The sequence below is a fragment of the Nerophis ophidion genome, linkage group LG01 (assembly GCF_033978795.1).
Source record: "Nerophis ophidion isolate RoL-2023_Sa linkage group LG01, RoL_Noph_v1.0, whole genome shotgun sequence".
Taxonomy (NCBI): domain Eukaryota; kingdom Metazoa; phylum Chordata; class Actinopteri; order Syngnathiformes; family Syngnathidae; genus Nerophis; species Nerophis ophidion.
Genome location: NC_084611.1, coordinates 1,577,801 through 1,597,233, shown reverse-complemented (window position 1 = coordinate 1,597,233; position 19,433 = coordinate 1,577,801). Strand labels below are relative to the sequence as shown.

At 38.8% G+C, this 19,433-nt stretch overlaps 1 protein-coding gene across 4 annotated transcripts in view; it reads right to left on the bottom strand.

The window, feature by feature from the left end:
* ppic (peptidylprolyl isomerase C) overlaps nt 1-2,933 on the bottom strand; it is a 6,345-nt gene extending 3,412 nt beyond the window's left edge. For 2 of the 4 annotated variants that reach the window (XM_061888623.1, XM_061888781.1), the window contains exons 1-4: nt 2,719-2,932; nt 2,016-2,129; nt 1,656-1,749; nt 897-964 (exon numbers count right to left, since the gene is read on the bottom strand). In XM_061888623.1, the coding sequence (XP_061744607.1) occupies nt 897-964; nt 1,656-1,749; nt 2,016-2,129; nt 2,719-2,829 (387 nt within the window). In that variant the 5' untranslated portion in view covers nt 2,830-2,932. Of the gene's footprint in view, nt 1-896; nt 965-1,655; nt 1,750-2,015; nt 2,130-2,718 lie in introns of all 4 variants that reach the window. The other 2 variants (XM_061888867.1, XM_061888699.1) reach the window with 2 other exon arrangements.
* Nucleotides 2,934-19,433: the final 16,500 nt, after the last annotated feature.

The window sequence follows — 19,433 nt, the reverse complement described above, 5'->3', positions numbered from 1 at the left end:
ACATAATGAGTAGTACCCAGCCCGCAGAGATGTGATTAATAGTCAAATAATGAGTAGTACCCAGCCCGCAGAGATGTGATTAATAGTCAAATAATGAGTAGTACCCAGCCCGCAGAGATGTGATTAATAGTCAAATAATGAGTAGTACCCAGCCCGCAGAGATGTGATTAATAGTCAAATAATGAGTAGTACCCAGCCCGCAGAGATGTGATTAATAGTCAAATAATGAGTAGTACCCAGCCCGCAGAGATGTGATTAATAGTCAAATAATGAGTAGTACCCAGCCCGCAGAGATGTGATTAATAGTCAAATAATGAGTAGTACCCAGCCCGCAGAGATGTGATTAATAGTCAAATAATGAGTAGTACCCAGCCCGCAGAGATGTGATTAATAGTCAAATAATGAGTAGTACCCAGCCCGCAGAGATGTGATTAATAGTCAAATAATGAGTAGTACCCAGCCCGCAGAGATGTGATTAATAGTCAAATAATGAGTAGTACCCAGCCCGCAGAGATGTGATTAATAGTCAAATAATGAGTAGTACCCAGCCCGCAGAGATGTGATTAATAGTCAAATAATGAGTAGTACCCAGCCCGCAGAGATGTGATTAATAGTCAAATAATGAGTAGTACCCAGCCCGCAGAGATGTGATTAATAGTCAAATAATGAGTAGTACCCAGCCCGCAGAGATGTGATTAATAGTCAAATAATGAGTAGTACCCAGCCCGCAGAGATGTGATTAATAGTCAAATAATGAGTAGTACCCAGCCCGCAGAGATGTGATTAATAGTCAAATAATGAGTAGTACCCAGCCCGCAGAGATGTGATTAATAGTCAAATAATGAGTAGTACCCAGCCCGCAGAGATGTGATTAATAGTCAAATAATGAGTAGTACCCAGCCCGCAGAGATGTGCTTCAGTTGGAAGTTCTCATCAGCAAAGGTGCTTCCGTAGATGCTGTGACCTGGAGGACACAAGGACATTTGTACTATGTAGGACACAAGCACATGTCTTCTATGTAGGACACAAGGACATGTCTTCTATGTAGGACACAAGGACATGTCTTCTATGTAGGACACAAGGACATTTGTACTATGTAGGACACAAGGACATGACTTCTATGTAGGACACAAGGACATGTCTTCTATGTAGGACACAAGGACATGTCTTCTATGTAGGACACAAGGACATGTCTTCTATGTAGGGCACAAGGACATTTGTACTATGTAGGACACAAGCACATGTCTGCTATGTAGGACACAAGCACATGTCTGCTATGTAGGACACAAGCACATGTCTTCTATGTAGGACACAAGGACATGTCCTCTATGTAGGACACAAGGACATTTGTACTATGAAGGACATGGTCACATGGTAGAATAGTGTAGAGGTGAGATGGTAGAATAGTGTAGAGGTGAGATGGTAGAATAGTGTAGAGGTGAGATGGTAGAATAGTGTAGAGGTGAGATGGTAGAATAGTGTAGAGGTGAGATGGTAGAATAGTGTTCAGGTGAGGTGAGATGGTAGAATAGTGTAGAGGTGAGATGGTAGAATAGTGTAGAGGTGAGATGGTAGAATAGTGTAGAGGTGAGATGGTAGAATAGTGTTCAGGTGAGGTGAGATGGTAGAATAGTGTAGTTATCAGTGTGCCACACCTCCAGTGCCATCTCCCAGCGTGAAGTCTCCTCCTTGGACCATGAAGTCCTTGATGATTCTGTGGAACTTGCTGCCTTTGTAGCCGTAACCTTTCTGTGCACAAACACACTCTGACTTCTTCTCTTCATCTACACCCACCTTCACCCACCTGGGACCACCTGGGACCACCTGGGACCACCAGGGACCACCTGGGACCACCTGGGACCACCTGGGACCATCAGGGACCACCTGGGACCCCCTGGGACCACCTGGGACCACCTGGGACCACCAGGGACCACCAGGGACCACCTGGGACCACCTGGGACCACCTGGGACCATCAGGGACCACCTGGGACCCCCTGGGACCACCTGGGACTCACCTCTCCTGTTGCCAGGGCAACAAAGTTGGCCACAGTCAGAGGGACCACCTCTCCAAAGAGACCGATGACGACGCGGCCCACCTCCTGACCCGCCACGCTGATGTCAAAGAACACCTGCAACACACACCTGTCCATCATCTCTGCAGGGAACATCTATTGACATAATAATAATAATAAAAGATGTATTGTGTCACCAACGACTACTGCTAACAAACATCCACTAGCTACACTATTGACAGAATAATAATAATAAAAGATGTATTGTGTCACCAACGACTACTGCTAACAAACATCCACTAGCTACACTATTGACAGAATAATAATAATAAAAGATGTATTGTGTCACCAACGACTACTGCTAACAAACATCCACTAGCTACACTATTGACAGAATAATAATAATAAAAGATGTATTGTGTCACCAACGACTACTGCTAACAAACATCCACTAGCTACACTATTGACAGAATAATAAAAGATATATTCTTTAACCAAGGGACAAGCGGTAGTTAATGGATGGATGGATGCCATCTATTGCTAACAAAGCAGTTGTGGCTAGCATCAATCATCTCGTGTCATATCGCGATAACAGAGTTGCTATCCGGGTCACGTGACCTTGGCGGGAAGCCTTCAATTGTTGACACCTGAACACAAACACACACCTGTACCGCTAGACCACACAAACACACACACCTGTACACACCTTCTCGGTGACTTTAGGTCCTCTCCGCCTTGGCGAGGCGGCGTGCAGGCCGTCTTCGTGGACACACAGCAGCAGCAGCAGCAGGAACACCGAGGGAGCCTCCATTAGCATCAGCTAGCCGCTAGCTTCTAGCTTCTAGCTCCGAGGACAGCGGCTGTCAGCGGCGAGGATGTCCGGGAAACACAGCGCCAAAGCCGGCCACGTCACCACAGTCCTCCCGCCCCCCTCCACGGAAGTCCCGCCCCCCGAGAGAAAGGCGACAAGGAAACAAAGTAGGGAGATGGAATGTATTTTAAAGTCCATTTGAAAAGTCTTCTTTGATGCCTCACTTGACATGTTCTCAACATTTTTTCAATCATGAATATTTTTTAATTCAAGTACCACATTTTTTAATTCAAGTACCCCTTAATCCAGGGGTGTCCAAAGTACGGCTCGGGGGCCATTTGTGGTCCGCAGCTAATCCTTTACTGGCCCGCCACACAGTCTGCAAAAATTACAAAATTGATAGTATTGCGAAAATAATATAAAACACATTTAGAAAAAGTGGAATGAGGTGAAATCTAAGTGGCCATGTTGACACCAAGCTGACATGCAGGCAGTTTTTTGTTTCCTTTTGTATTTCTTTTCTTTTTTTTTTCCATTGCTCAAAAAAAAGGAAAAAAAAATCTATGTTATAAAGAATTATTACTTAAAAATTATCACTTTAAAATGTTTTATGTGCAAAAAATATTGCATATGTTGTGTAGTTGCCATATAAAAACATCAAAGTTTTGACAAAAGAGCATAAAACAAACAAAATAATACTTCAAACTTAAAATCGGCAGATATATTGGAAGTTGATCTTGAAGTTTAAGTGTTAAAAGTAAAAAAAAAACAAATAAAAATGTATCACTTTAGAGTGGGTTCAGAACCTTTCAGATATCAAATATATTTAGTAGGATTTTATTTAACTTTTCACTGTGATTACTCAAAAATATTAAATAATTAAAATCAATGGTGTCCTGCATTATTGATCTTTGAGGACTTTAATTGTTAAATAAAGGAACTCTCCTGAAGAAATCAATAAAGTACTATCTATCTATCTATCTATCTATCTATCTATCTATCTATCTATCTATCTATCTATCTATCTATCTATCTATCTATCCATCTATCTATCTATCCATCTAAATACTGCATATTTCAGTTTTACTATAAAAACAAAGGTGTCTTAGACAGAAAAGGCATAAAACCCTATTTGTTTTACTTTATATCAACCTCAAGTTGATATAGAGATTTACTGTAAGCAATAAATTAAAGAAGATAATAATAATTTGACTTATTTTTAAACATTTTAGTGACTGAGACCCTCTATGCTCCCCAGCAGGACCCCTAAGGATTAAAAAAATTCCATATATTTTGTTATGGTTTGAAAAAGAAAAATATCAAAATGGCCCCCGCATGTTTACATTTTTCCGTGTGCGGCCCTCTGTGGAAAAAGTTTGGACACCCCTGCCCTAATCAGAGCAAAGCATTTTTAGTTGAAAAAAAAAGAGATAAAGAAGTAAAATACAGCACTATTTCATCACTTTCTGATTTATTAAATTGTATAACAGTGCAAAATATTGCTCATTTGAAGTGGTCTTTCTTCAACTATTTGGAAAAAAAAGATATAAAAATAACTAAAAACTTGTTGAAAAATAAACAAGTGATTGAATGATAAATGCAGATTTCCCCACATAGAAGTAATCATCAACTTAAAGAGCCCTCTTTGGGGATTGTAATAGAGATCCATCTGGATTCATCAACTTACTTCTAAACATTTCTTCACAAAAAAATACATCTTTAACATCAATATTTATGGAACATGTCCACAAAAATCTAGCTGTCAACACTGAATATTGCATTGTTGTATTTCTTTTCACACTTTATGAACTTACATTCATATTTTCTTGAAGTATTATTCATTAAATATATTTACAAAGGATTTTTGAATTAATGCTATTTTTAGAAAATATTCAAACAATCTCCCGTACCCCTTGGCATACCTTCAAGTACCCCCAGGGGTACTTGAAGACCCCCATTTGAGGACCACTGCCTTACTTGACATGTTGGAGCCAACATGGCTGCCACTGTGCTAGAAAAGTCTTCATTACTTGACATGTTGGAGCCAACATGGCTGCCACTGTGCTAGAAAAGTCTTCATTACTTGACATGTTGGAGCCAACATGGCTGCCACTGTGCTAGAAAAGTCTTCATTAATTAACATGTTGGAGCCAACATGGCTGCCACTGTGCTAGAAAAGTCTTCATTACTTGACATGTTGGAGCCAACATGGCTGCCACTGTGCTAGAAAAGTCTTCATTACTTGACATGTTGGAGCCAACATGGCTGCCACTGTGCTAGAAAAGTCTTCATTAATTAACATGTTGGAGCCAACATGGCTGCCACTGTGCTAGAAAAGTCTTCATTACTTGACATGTTGGAGCCAACATGGCTGCCACTGTGCTAGAAAAGTCTTCATTACTTGACATGTTGGAGCCAACATGGCTGCCACTGTGCTAGAAAAGTCTTCATTACTTGACATGTTGGAGCCAACATGGCTGCCACTGTGCTAGAAAAGTCTTCATTACTTGACATGTTGGAGCCAACATGGCTGCCACTGTGCTAGAAAAGTCTTCATTACTTGACATGTTGGAGCCAACATGGCTGCCACTGTGCTAGAAAAGTCTTCATTAATTAACATGTTGGAGCCAACATGGCTGCCACTGTGCTAGAAAAGTCTTCATTACTTGACATGTTGGAGCCAACATGGCTGCCACTGTGCTAGAAAAGTCTTCATTACTTGACATGTTGGAGCCAACATGGCTGCCACTGTGCTAGAAAAGTCTTCATTAATTAACATGTTGGAGCCAACATGGCTGCCACTGTGCTAGAAAAGTCTTCATTACTTGACATGTTGGAGCCAACATGGCTGCCACTGTGCTAGAAAAGTCTTCATTACTTGACATGTTGGAGCCAACATGGCTGCCACTGTGCTAGAAAAGTCTTCATTACTTGACATGTTGGAGCCAACATGGCTGCCACTGTGCTAGAAAAGTCTTCATTACTTGACATGTTGGAGCCAACATGGCTGCCACTGTGCTAGAAAAGTCTTCATTACTTGACATGTTGGAGCCAACATGGCTGCCACTGTGCTAGAAAAGTCTTCATTACTTGACATGTTGGAGCCAACATGGCTGCCACTGTGCTAGAAAAGTCTTCATTAATTAACATGTTGGAGCCAACATGGCTGCCACTGTGCTAGAAAAGTCTTCATTACTTGACATGTTGGAGCCAACATGGCTGCCACTGTGCTAGAAAAGTCTTCATTACTTGACATGTTGGAGCCAACATGGCTGCCACTGTGCTAGAAAAGTCTTCATTACTTGACATGTTGGAGCCAACATGGCTGCCACTGTGCTAGAAAAGTCTTCATTACTTGACATGTTGGAGCCAACATGGCTGCCACTGTGCTAGAAAAGTCTTCATTACTTGACATGTTGGAGCCAACATGGCTGCCACTGTGCTAGAAAAGTCTTCATTACTTGACATGTTGGAGCCAACATGGCTGCCACTGTGCTAGAAAAGTCTTCATTACTTGACATGTTGGAGCCAACATGGCTGCCACTGTGTTAGAAAAGTCTTCATTACTTGACATGTTGGAGCCAACATGGCTGCCACTGTGCTAGAAAAGTCTTCATTACTTGACATGTTGGAGCCAACATGGCTGCCACTGTGCTAGAAAAGTCTTCATTATTTAACATGTTGGAGCCAACATGGCTGCCACTGTGCTAGAAAAGTCTTCATTACTTGACATGTTGGAGCCAACATGGCTGCCACTGTGCTAGAAAAGTCTTCATTAATTAACATGTTGGAGCCAACATGGCTGCCACTGTGCTAGAAAAGTCTTCATTAATTAACATGTTGGAGCCAACATGGCTGCCACTGTGCTAGAAAAGTCTTCATTAATTAACATGTTGGAGCCAACATGGCTGCCACTGTGCTAGAAAAGTCTTCATTACTTGACATGTTGGAGCCAACATGGCTGCCACTGTGCTAGAAAAGTCTTCATTAATTAACATGTTGGAGCCAACATGGCTGCCACTGTGCTAGAAAAGTCTTCATTAATTAACATGTTGGAGCCAACATGGCTGCCACTGTGCTAGAAAAGTCTTCATTAATTAACATGTTGGAGCCAACATGGCTGCCACTGTGCTAGAAAAGTCTTCATTAATTAACATGTTGGAGCCAACATGGCTGCCACTGTGCTAGAAAAGTCTTCATTAATTAACATGTTGGAGCCAACATGGCTGCCACTGTGCTAGAAAAGTCTTCATTAATTAACATGTTGGAGCCAACATGGCTGCCACTGTGCTAGAAAAGTCTTCATTAATTAACATGTTGGAGCCAACATGGCTGCCACTGTGCTAGAAAAGTCTTCATTAATTAACATGTTGGAGCCAACATGGCTGCCACTGTGCTAGAAAAGTCTTCATTACTTGACATGTTGGAGCCAACATGGCTGCCACTGTGCTAGAAAAGTCTTCATTACTTGACATGTTGGAGCCAACATGGCTGCCACTGTGCTAGAAAAGTCTTCATTACTTGACATGTTGGAGCCAACATGGCTGCCACTGTGCTAGAAAAGTCTTCATTACTTGACATGTTGGAGCCAACATGGCTGCCACTGTGCTAGAAAAGTCTTCATTACTTGACATGTTGGAGCCAACATGGCTGCCACTGTGCTAGAAAAGTCTTCATTAATTAACATGTTGGAGCCAACATGGCTGCCACTGTGCTAGAAAAGTCTTCATTAATTAACATGTTGGAGCCAACATGGCTGCCACTGTGCTAGAAAAGTCTTCATTAATTAACATGTTGGAGCCAACATGGCTGCCACTGTGCTAGAAAAGTCTTCATTAATTAACATGTTGGAGCCAACATGGCTGCCACTGTGCTAGAAAAGTCTTCATTAATTAACATGTTGGAGCCAACATGGCTGCCACTGTGCTAGAAAAGTCTTCATTACTTGACATGTTGGAGCCAACATGGCTGCCACTGTGCTAGAAAAGTCTTCATTACTTGACATGTTGGAGCCAACATGGCTGCCACTGTGCTAGAAAAGTCTTCATTAATTAACATGTTGGAGCCAACATGGCTGCCACTGTGCTAGAAAAGTCTTCATTACTTGACATGTTGGAGCCAACATGGCTGCCACTGTGCTAGAAAAGTCTTCATTAATTAACATGTTGGAGCCAACATGGCTGCCACTGTGCTAGAAAAGTCTTCATTAATTGACAAGTTGGAGCCAACATGGCTGCCACTGTGCTAGAAAAGTCTTCATTAATTAACATGTTGGAGCCAACATGGCTGCCACTGTGCTAGAAAAGTCTTCATTAATTAACATGTTGGAGCCAACATGGCTGCCACTGTAGCAATTTGAACATGATTGGATGCTTATTTCTCCAATGTAGTGTCTACTTCCTCCATGCTGCTGCAATGTGAGGAGCGCCCCCTGTCTGCAGGGAGGACTCACTGCCCCCCGCTGAAAAGGTAAACAAACAAGGTAATGTGTGTCTTCTTACAAAAGTTTTTTTGACACTGAATTTATGTAACTGAAATGTTTTTTTTTCTTTCTTTACATCAAATTATGTTGACAATTTCATTGAATATCATTTTGTGGGCAAAACATTGTGTTTGTTTTTAAATTTTCAGTTTTTTGGAATGCCGTATTTTAAAAGTCAGTGTGCTAAAAATCTGTGTGGGAAAAATTAATTGTGAAAAAAAAAATTGGTGCAGAAAATTTATCGTTAAAAAGTTAATTGTAAAAATTATTTGATGCAGAAAATTCAGTGTAAAAATTTAGTGCAAAAATAAAAATCAGTGTTAAAAAAAAGTATTGTCGCTTCAAAATGTAAATCACACTTCTGGTAAATTAACACTGATTTTTTTCTCCACCAAATTTTTTTAACACTGAATTTTTCTGGACTATCGTTTTTTCACGTTGAATTTTTGTACACTGATGATTGTTTATACTCATTTTTACACACTGGATATTCACAAAGTGAAATTGATTAAATGCAAATGTTGCTTACAACTTTCTTTATTCAATGACATGGTCAGCATCATTTGATAGAGAAAAAATAAATTCAGTTCCGTAAATTGTGTGTGAAAGAAGCTGAAGGAGGATGGCCTGTTTTCTCCAGACTGCTCATTGACAGCAAGAGTGTTGACTTTTCAATATTTCTGTGTGAAAGAAGCTGAAGGAGGATGGCCTGTTTTCTCCAGACTGCTCATTGACAGCAAGAGTGTTGACTTTTCAATATTTCTGTGTGAAAGAAGCTGAAGGAGGATGGCCTGTTTTCTCCAGACTGCTCATTGACAGCAAGAGTGTTGACTTTTCAATATTTCTGTGTGAAAGAAGCCGAAGGAGGATGGCCTGTTTTCTCCAGACTGCTCATTGACAGCAAGAGTGTTGACTTTTCAATATTTCTGTGTGAAAGAAGCTGAAGGAGGATGGCCTGTTTTCTCCAGACTGCTCATTGACAGCAAGAGTGTTGACTTTTCAATATTTCTGTGTGAAAGAAGCTGAAGGAGGATGGCCTGTTTTCTCCAGACTGCTTATTGACAGCAAGAGTGTTGACTTTTCAATATTTCTGTGTGAAAGAAGCTGAAGGAGGATGGCCTGTTTTCTCCAGACTGCTCATTGACAGCAAGAGTGTTGACTTTTCAATATTTCTGTGTGAAAGAAGCCGAAGGAGGATGGCCTGTTTTCTCCAGACTGCTCATTGACAGCAAGAGTGTTGACTTTTCAATATTTCTGTGTGAAAGAAGCTGAAGGAGGATGGCCTGTTTTCTCCAGACTGCTTATTGACAGCAAGAGTGTTGACTTTTCAATATTTCTGTGTGAAAGAAGCTGAAGGAGGATGGCCTGTTTTCTCCAGACTGCTTATTGACAGCAAGAGTGTTGACTTTTCAATATTTCTGCACTGAATTTTTACACACAGATTTTTTTAAATATCTTTTTTTTCACTGAATGTTGAAACAGTAATTTAACAAACAACATTTTTAAACATATTTTTTTTTTTTACACTGAATTTTGAAGTTGTGAAGTGAGTTATATTTATATAGCGCTTTTCTCTGGTGACTTAAAGCACTTTACATAGTGAAAGCCATTATTTAAGTTCCTTTCAAACCAGTTTGGTGGGTAGTGCCCTGCCCAAGGACACAACAGCAATGGTAGAAGCGGGGATCGAACCTGGAACCCCTAAGTTGCTGGCCCGGCCGCTCTACCACACGAGCCATACCATATCTTAGCACACTGAAAATGTTCGAGACAAATTTGCTGACATCAGCATAATAATCAGTTATGTCAATTGGGTGTCAGAAAAGCAGGATGGACTGCTTGACTTTTATTGAATTAGAAGTCAGTCTTCAGTTTTGAAGCAAGAAATATTTCTGCACTCATTTCTACGTATGATTTATTTTACACTGAATTTTAAAACATTGTATTTTAACAAACATATTTTATCACCATAGTTTAACAAATATATGTTTTTAAGGGACATGTTTTACTGACACATTTTTATTCAATGAGATAGTCAGCATCATTTGATGTAAAAAAAAAAAAAAGAACTCCAGTTGACAAAATTCAAACGCTAAAACTTCAGTTGCATGTGTTCAGTGTCAAAAAAACAGAATCTTTTACTTCAGTTTTAATGAACTGAAAGTGAGTCAAATATTTCTGCACTGAATATTTATACATTGTTTATTTATTTTTTTACAGTGAATTTTAAAACCTTGTCTTTAAACAAACTGATTTTTTTAAAGAGAAAAACATTTTTCACATAGTCAGCATAGTTTGATGTAAAAAAAAACATTCTGTTGACAAAATTGAAACACAAAAAATCCAGTTTTCATGAAAAAAAGGCTTTTGGTAATAAAGACACAAATGAATATTGCATCATTTCTTCCTACCATGATTGATGATGTGAGCACTTGATGGATGTCAGATGGCAGGAAACATACTTTGTAACAAAGATGACAGTTTCTTGTGGGCATTTGAAAGCATCATGGGGCGTTCAAGTGCTGCAAGACTTTAGTGCATTAAATGCTGGCCTTCAGCTGCACACGCCGGAGCTGAATAAAAGTCCCTGATGAATATCTGTCAATACACATGAATTATCATAGTCAGCCCGCGGTGACCTTAAAACACACACACACACACACACACACACACACACACACAGAAGAGTTTTATCGGCCTCCTGTCAAAGCGACCCGTCCATTCGTCTTTTCCTGCCGCCGCCCGCTGAATTAATTAAGCAGGAATGTAAATGTTTTAATTGAATGTCAAACAGGACCTTAACGACACACCGCTATGGAAATGAAAGCGAGGTGCTCTTACACACACACACATGCTATATCCCGCTTGTGTGTGTGTGTGTGTGTGCGCGTGTGTGTGTGCGCGTGTGTGTGTGTGCGTGTGTGTGCGCGTGTTCAACACCAATCACTCTTTACTGTCTCAAGTTCAAACATTTATTGATCCTAATATTGTACCTTGAAGAGGATCAAGTACATGTGATTTAACAAAGCCTGATACACCTTCAAACATCATCATAGAATAGAACAGAAAGTACTTTATTGATCCCTGGGGGAAATTCAGCACCACAGTTCGCTCACAATAGACAACAATAATAATAAATAATTTATATCATATGTATAACATATGAATAATATAAATATATCATGCAAAGGAGGGCTCACATTCCACAGGACTGCAATCTATTTATGGCTGGGCTTGTGTGTGTGTGTGTGTGTGTGTGTGTGTGTGTGTGTGTGTGTGTGTGTGTGTGTGTGTGTGTGTGTGTGTGACATAACTGCTTTGTTTTATTTATACATATATTTGTTACAGAGTCTGCCATGATTACATAACACACGCGCGTTTGTTGTCGGAAGTGAGTTGCTATGGAAATAGAAATCAATGTGCAGAATAAATCAGTCCTGACAATGATTAAAATGACCAAATTATGGTAAATATTGTACATATTACATATTGTTATGAAGCTGTCTGTTACTACATTATCTATACATGTATAATATATATATATATATACTTGCAGTGTGTATATTGTACATATTGTTATGAAGCTGTCTGTTACTACATTATCTATATATGTCTGTTACTAAATTATTTATATATGTAATATATATATATATATATATATATATATATATGTATGTATATATATATGTGTGTAGTGTGTATATTGTACATATTGTTATGAAGGTGTCTGTTACTACATGATATATACATTTATCATTGCAGTGTGTATATAATCCTCCAGTGATGATAATACTTGGTAATGATGAGGTGTATTGGTATTTGCTTGGATAGCGAGGGTGTCAGCCGGCCGGACGCCCCAGCGAGCTCTCTTGCGTGAAGTCAGAGTTTGAGTGACAGGTGTCGGCGGCGGTGATATGTCCGTGCTGTTTCTTTTGTGTGCGATGAAGCCGTGTGCTTGGTCATGTGACCAGGTTAAAGGTGGCGTGTTTGCGCTGGGTGTCGGTGCTAAATGAACTCTTGTTAATGCGCTGTTTTTCTCCGCCGGCCGCCGTGGAAATAATTAGCTGTTGTTGTAGAAAATGATGAATTTGGGCAGTTAATTCATCGATCGTGCGATGTGCCGGGCGCCAGAAAGTCATTAATCAATGGATGAAAAGAGCTAATTCTCCTCCTGCTGCTTCTTCCTCCTGCAGGGCTGCAAGGAAAATATGACTTTTTTACCTTTTTATATGCAATACCTGCAGGAGTTTGCTGTTTAGCCACTTTAGGAAAAACAGGCCTCAGCTAATTCATTAAAGAGCAGAAAGTAGCAGCAGAAGCAGACTGTCCAAAGTATGCACTTCTTCCTCCGCCTTCCAGAAATATACAAGCCCTATTTTCTGTCTTTGCACCACAGAAAATACTCACTTTTCTTTGACAAAATGTGTATAAATCAAACAAAAATATAACCAAACAATAGAATGGACAGATAGTTAGGAAGTTTTAAGATTTAGGTCTTAAAAGAAAACAACACAAGTATAACTTGTTTTCAAGACTTTAATGAGTGGGAGGTTTTTTTTAAACCCTCACAAAGAAATAAAATGAATTCAAGGCAAATATTCCAGGTATACATTATTATTAATTCTGGGGAACATGTCTTGCTGCCATGAAAACTGGGCTTTCTTCAACAAAAAAGGCATGAAACATGAACAAATGTTAACTGTCATTGCTCCAAAAATAACACATGAAAATCTATGCTAGTTATTGACCTTTTAAGGCTCCAATTATGACAAATGAAAACTCAGTTTTATGGCACAAAACAATACTCACTTTTAATCCAGGGATAGATCTGAAGGTAATCTGGAGATTTCAATCCAATATTTATATGTAAACATGACTTATTTTGAACACTTTTATAAGTGGGACCCTTTTGGAGCCCCAAGTATTTTAGTGGGATTTCTTCTTTTACAACTGTCATTGCTCCAGAAATAATCATCAACAAGTCAATGTTCTCATCAATTATTGACATATTTATGTCTCCTAATATTCCACTTTGAGAATGATTTCAGGGAAATGTTGCATATTTTGTTCAGAGAAGCCAAAGCCTTGTGGCATAAAACAGAGAAACAAAAAACATCATAAAAACTTCTAATCAACGAATAGATCTGAACTCTATCTCCAGATTTAAAGCTTGAAAGTTAAAAAAAAAAAAAAAAAAGTCAATTTCTTTTGAACACTTTAATGAGTCGACCCTTTTGTGGTTTTTTTAAGCTGTCATTGCTCCAAAAGTAATTATGAATATAAGTCAATGTTGTGATGAATGAGTGATATATTTAATATAAGTCAAAGTTGTCATGAATGAGTGATATATTTAATATAAGTCAATATTGTTATGAATGAGTGATATATTTAATATAAGTCAATGTTGTTATGAATGAGTGATGTATTTAATATAAGTCAATATTGTTATGAATGAGTGATATATTTAATATAAGTCAATGTTGTTATGAATGAGTGATATATTTAATATAAGTCAATGTTGTCATGAATGAGTGATATATTTAATATAAGTCAATGTTGTTATGAATGAGTGATATATTTAATATAAGTCAATGTTGTCATGAATGAGTGATATATTTAATATAAGTCAAAGTTGTGATGAATGAGTGATATATTTAATATAAGTCAATGTTGTTATGAATGAGTGATGTATTTAATATAAGTCAATGTTGTGCTGAATGAGTGATATATTTAATATAAGTCAATGTTGTTATGAATGAGTGATATATTTAATATAAGTCAAAGTTGTGATGAATGAGTGATATATTTAATATAAGTCAAAGTTGTGATGAATGAGTGATATATTTAATATAAGTCAAAGTTGTCATGAATGAGTGATATATTTAATATAAGTCAATGTTGTCATGAATGAGTGATATATTTAATATAAGTCAAAGTTGTCATGAATGAGTGATATATTTAATATAAGTCAATGTTGTTATGAATGAGTGATATATTTAATATAAGTCAATGTTGTCATGAATGAGTGATATATTTAATATAAGTCAATGTTGTTATGAATGAGTGATGTATTTAATATAAGTCAATATTGTTATGAATGAGTGATATATTTAATATAAGTCAATGTTGTTATGAATGAGTGATATATTTAATATAAGTCAATGTTGTCATGAATGAGTGATATATTTAATATAAGTCAATGTTGTTATGAATGAGTGATATATTTAATATAAGTCAATGTTGTCATGAATGAGTGATATATTTAATATAAGTCAATGTTGTTATGAATGAGTGATGTATTTAATATAAGTCAATGTTGTGATGAATGAGTGATATATTTAATATAAGTCAATGTTGTTATGAATGAGTGATATATTTAATATAAGTCAATGTTGTTATGAATGAGTGATATATTTAATATAAGTCAATGTTGTTATGAATGAGTGATATATTTAATATAAGTCAATGTTGTTATGAATGAGTGATATATTTAATATAAGTCAATGTTGTTATGAATGAGTGATATATTTAATATAAGTCAATGTTGTTATGAATGAGTGATATATTTAATATAAGTCAATGTTGTTATGAATGAGTGATATATTTAATATAAGTCAATGTTGTTATGAATGAGTGATATATTTAATATAAGTCAATGTTGTTATGAATGAGTGATATATTTAATATAAGTCAAAGTTGTGATGAATGAGTGATATATTTAATAGAAGTCAATGTTGTTATGAATGAGTGATATATTTAATATAAGTCAATGTTGTTATGAATGAGTGATATATTTAATATAAGTCAATGTTGTTATGAATGAGTGATATATTTAATATAAGTCAATGTTGTTATGAATGAGTGATATATTTAATATAAGTCAATGTTGTTATGAATGAGTGATATATTTAATATAAGTCAATGTTGTTATGAATGAGTGATATATTTAAGTAGTTCACATCCAAAATTCCACTTTCAAATGTTTGTGGGAGAAAGTTTTGCATGTTTTGTGTGTTTGCCATCAAAAAGATTCTTTTGGGTCTTTTTGAAAGTGTCATTGCTGAATAAGTCCTTCAATCAAGCTTATGAATGAGTGACATACTTAATATAAGTCAATGTTGTTATGAATGAGTGACATACTTAAGTCTCAATTATTCCACTTTCCACCTTTTTGCTGGCAAATATTCTGTGGCTACAAAGAGGCTTTTCTTCAACAAGAACAAAAAGATGCAAACCAATTTCAACATTTCAATGGAAAGTTCATCTTCAAATACAAGCTTTGTTCAAAAAACAACTTATTTAGACTTCTGAGCAAGGTGGAACAATCTATACATCAAACTCTCTACCTTTTCCTTTTTCTTTGGCTTTCTGACAAATATTGGAAAGTCCATACATTGTGAGGAATAACAACATAAAAACTGCTTTCAATAAGGTGTCCCTCTGGCACACTTTTCTTCAGCTGTCTCAGGGCCCCATCGCATGTAGGGTGGGCCCCCACCTCAGGCCCCATGACGTGTTGCTACGTACTGTGGGCCCCCACCTCAGGCCCCATGACGTGTTGCTACGTACTGTGGGCCCCCACCTCAGGCCCCATGACGTGTTGCTACGTACTGTGGGCCCCCACCTCAGGCCCCATGACGTGTAGCGGGGGCCCCCACCTCAGGCCCCATCGCATGTAGGGTGGGCCCCCCACCTCAGGCCCCATCGCATGTAGGGTGGGCCCCCACCTCAGGCCCCATCGCATGTAGGGTGGGCCCCCACCTCAGGCCCCATCGCATGTAGGGTGGGCCCCCACCTCAGGCCCCATGACGTGTAGCATGGGCCCCCACCTCAGGACCCATGACGTGTAGAGTGGGCCCCCACCTCAGGCCCCATCGCGTGTAGGGTGGGCCCCCACCTCAGGCCCCATGACGTGTAGGGTGGGCCCCCACCTCAGGCCCCATGACGTGTAGCGTGGGCCCCCACCTCAGGCCCCATGACGTGTAGCGTGGGCCCCCACCTCAGGCCCCATGACGTGTAGCGTGGGCCCCCACCTCAGGCCCCATGACGTGTAGCGTGGGCCCCCCTTCCTCCCGCTGCTCAGCATTCCTGTGCACAGAAAAAGTCTCCTTTTAGCTAGTCTCTCAGGTGTGATGATGATGTTGTTGTTGCTGTTGTTGTTGTTGTTGTTGTTGTTGCTTATCAATCCCGCTGCGCTCCACAACGTGACAAATGGCGGCTGTCACGACTACGCTAGTCATAACAACCTTTACCTCTTCCAACGTTTAGCCATGTTCTTATCCACACCCTCTGAGTGTGTGTGTGTGTGTGTGTGTGTGTGTGTGTGTGTGTGTGTGTGTGTGTGTGTGTGTGTGTGTGTGTGTGTGTGTACTTGTATTTCTAGCCGTCTTGAGACATGAAGAAGGAAAAGTATCTTCCATATGAGGAGGTGTGAAGAAGTGATGACATAAATCCTGCTCCCAATAACATTGCATGTAATAGAGAGCCAAATACCAGAGTTCCGTGAACATTGCTCCAAAGTCAGGATGATTGTGGATTGAATGTGCATAGAAGAGTAAACATTGCCAGGTTAGAGGCAGCAATATATGATAGAAGAAGATGGCAGCAACAGTAAAGAAGGACGTCCCTATTCATCCCCGCTGGTGAACATCTGATTTGACCACCACAGGAAGAAGAAATACAAGACTAGAATGGCCATTAACAGTTAGCTTCTACAGCTGGGTGGCTCAAAGTGCGGCACAGGGGCCGTCTGTGGTCCCTGACTCCTTTCTCATCCGCCTTAAGCACATTACAAAAAAATAAATAGACATTTCATTTGCACTGCTGCTGGTGACATCTACCAACATGAGGCTTGGTAGGTGGGGATTTGTCACATTGACTGTGTGTCACTTTTAAAAGTGCTCCCCCTCTGGTGGGGATTTGTCACATTGACTGTGTGTCACTTTTAAAAGTGCTCCCCCTCTGGTGGGGATTTGTCACATTGACTGTGTGTCACTTTTAAAAGTGCTCCCCTTCTGGTGGGGATTTGTCACATTGACTGTGTGTCACTTTTAAAAGTGCTCCCCTTCTGGTGGGGATTTGTCACATTGACTGTGTGTCACTTTTAAAAGTGCTCCCCCTCTGGCCAACATATGAAATAACAAGTGTGTGTGTGTGTAAAAATGTGAAGTGCTCCCCTCTGGTCAACATATGAAATAACAAGTGTGTTTGTGTAAAAATGTGAAGTGCTCCCCCTCTGGTCAACATATGAAATAACAAGTGTGTTTGTGTAAAAATGTGAAGTGCTCCCCCTCTGGTCAACTTATGAAATAACAAGTGTGTGTGTGTAAAAATGTGAAGTGCTCCCCTCTGGTCAACATATGAAATAACAAGTGTGTTTGTGTAAAAATGTGAAGTGCCCCCCCTCTGGTCAACATATGAAATAACATGTGTTTGTGAGAAAATGAAATGCGCCCCATTCGACCAAAATTAATCAAATAAATATATATATATATATATATATATATATATATATATATAGAGGGACATACTGTAATAACTTGAAGTAAATAATGAAATTAAAAAACAATTACAAACAAGACATTAAAAAAATAAATGATTACCTAAAAGCTTACCTTCTTTTGTATTTGCATAGTATGTATGTATATATTATTCATGTTGTAAATACACTTCTTTATATATCTAGAAAGTGTGGTCCTAGAGAGGGAGGCATTTTTGTCAGGTCTCAAGAAGGTGAGAAATACAAGACTGTGTGTGTGTGTGTGTGTGTGTGTGTGTGTGTGTGTGTGTGTGTGTAAAAGAAGGCTGAAAAGCTTCGGGTCGTGGATAACGAGACTGACCCAAAAACACAATGAGCTCAGCTGTAATCTGTCTTGTCCACACACACACACGCACACGCACACACGCACACATGCACACAGGCATGCACACACACACACACACACACGCACACACACACACACACACACACACACACACATGCACACACACACACACGCAGGCACACACACACACACACACACATTTGTTGCTAAGGAAATGGAGTCCATCTAAGTGTAATAATAGCAATCAAAGTAATAATAAGTTGTAATCTTTCTAGCAAACAAAGTGCGTAAAAGAGGAAAAGGAAAAGAACAAAAATCTGTGGTTAGAAAAACTGTTGACCGTTCTGTCAGTCATTGTCGTCATGGCAACAATCCACGACATCAATCATGTTGGACAATCAGAGGAAGTGTCATTCCTGGCCTGGCCACTAGAGTGGACTTTTTTCTAAAAATACTCTTTGACAAAACAACCAAGTGGAAAAAAAGTTGCAACGTCGAAGCTGTCATGGAGGCTGTTTTTTCTTCTTTAGAAGGGTGATGACATCATAAGGACTCCATCAATGTTGTCATGAATGACTTTACACCCAATAAGTGCTGTTGTGTGTTTGCCTTACAAAAACTGAGAAGGCCCAAAACAAAGAAGCATAATCCAAAGGGACAGATCTGAAGGTGACCTGCAGGTTGAGGCAGGCAAAGTTCAGGACCAATAGACTCTCATCATGACTTCAAATCCATGGCAAATGGGGAAAATATGAAAGAAAATGTTTTTCACTTACTTCATATCCACAGATTGATCTGAAGTTGGTTTATTATTTAATTGTTAAAAGTAAAATGTGTATATATATATATATATATATATATATGTATATATTTGTCATTTTTAACAACTTTATGAGTGGGTCCCTTTTGGAACCCCAATCATTTTAGTGGGATTTTGTTGAAACTCTCATATTGAGTTGAAATGTGTTTAAGCAAGCAAGTATTTAGGCCAATTGAGTATATTAAAAACAGGCTTTTCTTTGACAACTTTGACTTCACATACACCTTAAGAGAATTTAAAGGCCTACTGAAATGAGATGTTGTTATTTAAACGGGGATAGCAGCTCCATTCTATGTGTCATACTTCATCATTTCACCATATTGCCATATTTTTCATGAAAGGATTTAGTAGAGAACATCGAGGAAGAAGTTCACAACTTTTGGTGCCTAATAAAAAAGCCTTGCCTGGTGCGGAAGTAGCAGACGATGTGCGCGTGACGTCACGGGTTGTGGAGCTCCTCACATCGTCACATTGTTTACAATCA